The 5,361-nt window shown below is 41.7% G+C and overlaps 1 protein-coding gene across 1 annotated transcript; it reads right to left on the bottom strand.

The window, feature by feature from the left end:
• Positions 1-3,928: 3,928 nt before the first annotated feature.
• LOC101724097 (olfactory receptor 5V1) lies at positions 3,929-4,882 on the bottom strand. The gene has a single exon (XM_004854130.4). It carries the CDS (start codon positions 4,871-4,873, stop codon positions 3,929-3,931), a length of 945 nt encoding a protein of 314 aa, XP_004854187.4. The 5' UTR covers positions 4,874-4,882.
• Positions 4,883-5,361: the final 479 nt, after the last annotated feature.

Raw genomic sequence — 5,361 nt, 5'->3', positions numbered from 1 at the left:
TCCTCTGGGCCAGGAGCAGTGGGACAGAAGGTGGCCCAAAAGCCCTTTCCTCTGGGCTGGGAACAGCAGGAGGTATGGTGGCCAGGAGGCCCCTTCCTCTGGACCAGGAGCAGTGGGACTGTGGCTCAGAATCCCCTACCTCTAGGCCAGGAGCAGTGGGACTCAGTACCTTGGTCTGGTGGTCTGGTGTCCTCTGCGTCTTTGTAGTGTGGAACCAGGTGGCTGCCTGTCTGCAGCGGGGTGACTCAGCTTCTTCCGTGTGACTCGGGACCTTGGTAGGGCATGCACAGACCTGCCGGTGTGCAGCGGGGTGACTCAGCATCTTCTGTGGGACTCAGGACCTCGGTAGGGCATGCACAGACCTGCCTGTCTGCAGCAGGGTGATTTGGCGTCTTCCGTGAGACTCTGCATCATTCTCTTAATCTCCATTACATTGATTTCTGCTCTGATATTTATACTTGGCACCCTTGTATGAGGTTTTGCTTTTTCCTGCTGTTCTTTTTCTTGAAGCTTGAGGTTCAGCAACAATTTGTTTAATTGAGCCCCGTCTGTTGTCCTAATATGAGTATTCACTGCTATGAGTTTCCCTCGTAAGACTGCTTTCATTGTGTCCCATAGATTCTGATATGTTGTATTGTCATTGTCATTTAATTGATGGAACTGTCTGATTTCTTCTTTCATTTCCTCTGTGACCCATTGGTTATTCAGAAGTGTGTTGTTCAATTTCCATGTGTTTATTAAATTATTGAGGTTTCTTTTGCTATTGATATCCAATTTCATCACACTATGGTCTGATAATATACAGGGAATAACTTAAATTTTTTTGCACTTACTTAAATATGTTCTATGAGTGAGCACATTGTCTATTTTGGAGAACACCTCATGTGCAGCTTTAAAGAATGTTTATCCTGATTTTGTTGGGTGGAACACTCTGTAAACATCTGTTAAGTTCATTTGTTCAAGAGTTTGATTGAGTTCTAGTATTTCATTGCTTGTTTTTCTCTAGTTGATCTATTTGTTACAGTGGAGTGTTGAGGTTCCCCACTACAATTGTATTAATGCTTATTTCATTTTTCATATCTGGTAGTATTTGTTTTATATAGTTGGGCACACTAGTACTTGGTGCATATATATTTATGATCGTCATCTCTTTCTCTTGGATTGTTCTCTTTACAAGGATGTAGTGTCCTTCTTTGTCTCTCTTAAACAGTGTTGGTTTGAAATCTATTTTATCTTCAAAGAGGATAGCTACTCTTGCTTTTTGGGGGGGTTTCTGTCACATGGAGTACTGTTTTCCACCCTTTAACTTTCAGTCTATGAATTTATTTTTGAATTAAATGTGTTTCTTTTATGCAGCATATTGTTGGATCTTGCTTCTTGACCCATTCTTCCAGTCTATTTCTTTTGATTGGTGAATTGAAATCATTAACATTGATGGTTATTACTGATACATATTGACTTATCCTTGTCATGACTTTTTCTTTTTGTTGAATTCTCTCCCTTTGCATTTAATTTCTTGTCATGCCCAAAGGATTCTCTCTGCTGATCTTCCTGATCCTCATTGTCTTTTCCTAGGATATTGTTTAAAATTCTTTGGAGTGCTGGCTTGGTATGCATGAAGTTCCTCAGGTACTCTTTGTCATGGAGGTATCTTATTTCTCCATCCATTTTGAAAGATAGTTTTGCAGGTTATATCAATCTGGGTTGGAGGCTGTTTTATCTTAGGGCTTGAAATACATACTCCAAGCTCTTCTTGCCTTGAGGGTTTGTGGTGAGAAGTCTGCTGTGGTTCTGATGGGCTTCCTTTGTATGTGATTTGTTTCTTTTCTCTGACTGCTTGTAGAATTTTGTTCTTCTGTTGGGTTTCAAGACTCTTAACTATTATATGCCTATGTGTAGATTTTATTTTGTTATGGCTAGTTGGAGTCCTATATGCCTCACTTATCTGTATGTCAAGTTCTTTTCCCCTGCTTGGGAAGGTTTCTGCCATTTCTTTTGTGAACAGCTTTTTTAATGTCATCTGCACTCTCTCCCGTTTCTTCATTGACTCCAATCCATTTTATGTTATTCTTCTTTGCATTGTCTAGTAGCTGCTGGATTGATTTCTCATGAACCCTTACTATTTTGGAGAAATTCTTGTTTTCCTGATCATTAACTGCAATCCTATCTTCTATATCTGAAATTCTGTCCTCATACTCACTCATTCTGCTGCATAAACTTTCAGTCGAGTTTTTAATCTCTTGGAAATCTGTTTGCATCTGTTTTATGGCTTCCATTTGTTTCCTATGTTGGGATTCAATCATGTTCCTCAGCTCCCCTATTTTTTCGTCTCTGTCTGCTCTAGATTTATTAATCATGTCTTGCACTCTGGGCACAATCTCTGTTGTTATCTGAGAAATTATTTCTGATTTCATTTTTTCCAGATCTTCTTTTGTTGCCAGTTCAGGGAGTCCAGGTGGTTGAGTGTCAGATTGTTCCATCTCATTGCTCTTTGGGGTAGCCTTAGGTGACCTGGACATCTGACTTTGAGACTTGTTTATATGTCTTCTCATTTCATCAGATGCGGTCTTCTGTGCCTTTGCTGAGGCAGTTTTTTGCTCACCCAGTCATCTTCAATTCTCAGCAAACCACCAAGCGGCCTTTTCCCTGTTGGCCACCAGTGCACCAATTCCTGGGTTCAGAATGGTTGCCTTCTGGGTCCCTGAGCTGACCTGTTGTCAGGGTGGGCTTCTGGCTGAGGCCCATGCGCACTTGGGATGGTATGTAGGCATGCCTCTGGCAATGGCCTGCCCTCCTATGGAGCTGTTGACTTGGATGGCCTCTGGCTGGGAGCTGTGTACCCCAGAACTTGGTGTCTGAGCAGGTTTCTGGCTAGGGTCTACATACACTTACTGATGGTATGGGGCAGGCCTCTGGCTGATGCTTGTGTGCCTGTGCAGCTCTTTTCTGGCCTGCCCTTTGGCTTGGACTTGTGTGCTGGAGCCAATGGTTTCTGGGCAAGGCCCTGGCTGGGATCTGCCTGTAGTCGTTCAGCTCTGGTTCATACCTCTGCTCGCTTGGATCTGCATGCACTTACTGATGGTATGGCATGGGCCTCCTTTTTTCATTCTCTCCCCATCTCTTGGTCCCCTTGTCATTTGAGAAAGATCAATCTCCCTATTTCCTATTACTATCCTTTATTTTGCACTTTATTTATAATTTGGGCTTCTCATTTCATGGAAACCATGTGATATTTAAGCTTGTATGTTTCCTTTATTTCACCTAATATTATGGTCTCAACGGGTGACCAAAATTTCTGTCCAGTGAAAATGTATAAATCCATATGGTGTATTCATAAGTTGGAAATAATTCCATGGAATGAAGGAATAAAGTACTGATATATGCCATAAAATGGAAGAAACTTGAAAACATTGTCCTAAGTGAAAGAAGTCAGACCCAAAAGATGCATATTAAATTACTACATATACAGGTAGCATCCAGAATAGAAATATATGTAGACAAAGAAAGTGGATGAGAGTCTTTTCATATGTGAAGAAAAAAACACAGAAATAGTTATTAAATGTCTCAGAATGATGAGTTATTAGGAAAATAAAAATCAAAGTCACACTTCATATATTACTTCACATACACTAGTGTTAACCTGGAGCTGGAAAATCAGAGAGACATGGCTAATGACTTCTATGGGTAGAAGGTTTCTGGGGAGGAGAGTGGTGAAAATATTCTACCATACCTGTGGATTAAGGAACACATATTGTGTAAGATCACAATGTATGAGATGATCACCACCAGCATAATTGCTTACCCTGATTGGGATGGGGCACCACAGTTGTCAAAAGATGCTACATTCATAGAGAGGACTACTGTAATTGTGGCTGGAATGTTTATGTTTTTCTTTGATTAAGAAATTTTCCAGGAGGAAAAACATTATCTAGCTACTGATCTCACTAGAGAATCCATAATTTCTAATCAGTTTCTTCAGGGCACCCTTGACCTCCTTGTTTCTCAGGCTGTAAATGATGGGGTTCAACATGGGGGTCACCACACAGAAGAGAACAGAGACCAGGATGTCCATGTCCAAAGAGTAGCCTTCACTGGGCTTGTCATAGTTGATGTTGGCCATTATATAAAAGACCACCACCACGGTCAGGTGGGATGCACAGGTGGAGAAAGCCTTGCTCCTGCCTTGAGCAGAAGGGATCCTAAGGATGGCTGAGATGATGAGTATGTAGGACCCGGCAGTAAAGAGGCAGGGGCTCAGGCCAATGGTGGCACTGGCCACATGGAGCACAGACACATTGACAGAAGTGTCTGAGCAGGATAGCTTCAGGAGCAATGGGATGTCACAGAGAAAGTGGCTGATCTCATTGGGCCCACACAGAGTGAGTGTGGCTGCCAGCACCGTGTGTGTCGCAGAATTCACCAGCCCACATAGCCAGGACCCAGTCACCAGGCAAACACAAACCTTCACACTCATGAGCACTGGATATTGAAGAGGGCGGCAAATGGCTACATAGCGATCATATGCCATGGCAGCCAGTAAGACGCATTCAGTGCCAGCACATGTCACGAAGAAAAAGATCTGGGAAAGGCAGCTTTGGTAGGAGATGGTCTTCTTCTCCCGGAAGAAGTTCCCCAACATGACTGGCATGGTGGTAGATGTGTAGCAAATGTCCAAGAAGCTCAGGTTGCTGAGGAAATAATACATTGGCGTGTGGAGAGCCAAGCTGACCCTGGTGGCCATTATTATGAGCACATTCCCCAGGAGACTTGTCAGGTAAATGACCAGGAAGACCAGGAAGAAGACACCCTGCAAGTTGGAGTGATTTGAAAATCCCAGGAAGATGAATTCAGTGACATATGTCTGATTGCTCATTTCAAACAGTGTCAGAACTGTGAAACAGGAAGAAAGAAATCACAGTGAGAACATATTAAGACCACCCTCAAATGGGTTTGTAAACCTACAGAGCTAAGTTGAACAATGTTGCATATAGTCTTCTCACAGATTATTCATGATTGCTGTTTGGTAAGAAGAGACTTAGTCCAAACCTAAAAGAAGCTACTAACCCCTATATCTTATGAGATGTGCAGTACCTTTCTATAACACTGTCTTCCACTTTTTTATATCATTTTTATAACTTTTAAAATATCTTTTTCATATCTAATTTCAAATAAGTAATTGATTATGAAAAAGTAAGAAAATGAAGAAAGATATGAAGAACAATAGAACCATCCTTTAAATCGGTACTAGCTTTCCATGTAATACTTTTGGGTTGCTTTCCCTTTTTTTTTTTTTTTTTTTTTTTTTTTTGGTGCTGGGGATCGAACTCCTCAGATCCTAGTGCAGTGAAACCATTGAGCTAA

The sequence above is a fragment of the Heterocephalus glaber genome, unplaced genomic scaffold, assembly GCF_053883595.1.
Source record: "Heterocephalus glaber isolate CG9 unplaced genomic scaffold, H.glaber_assembly_v1.0 deba00001442, whole genome shotgun sequence".
In the NCBI taxonomy this organism is placed as follows: Eukaryota; Metazoa; Chordata; class Mammalia; order Rodentia; family Bathyergidae; genus Heterocephalus; species Heterocephalus glaber.
Note: the sequence above shows the minus strand (reverse complement) of the source record. Positions and strands in the feature narration are given on the sequence as shown.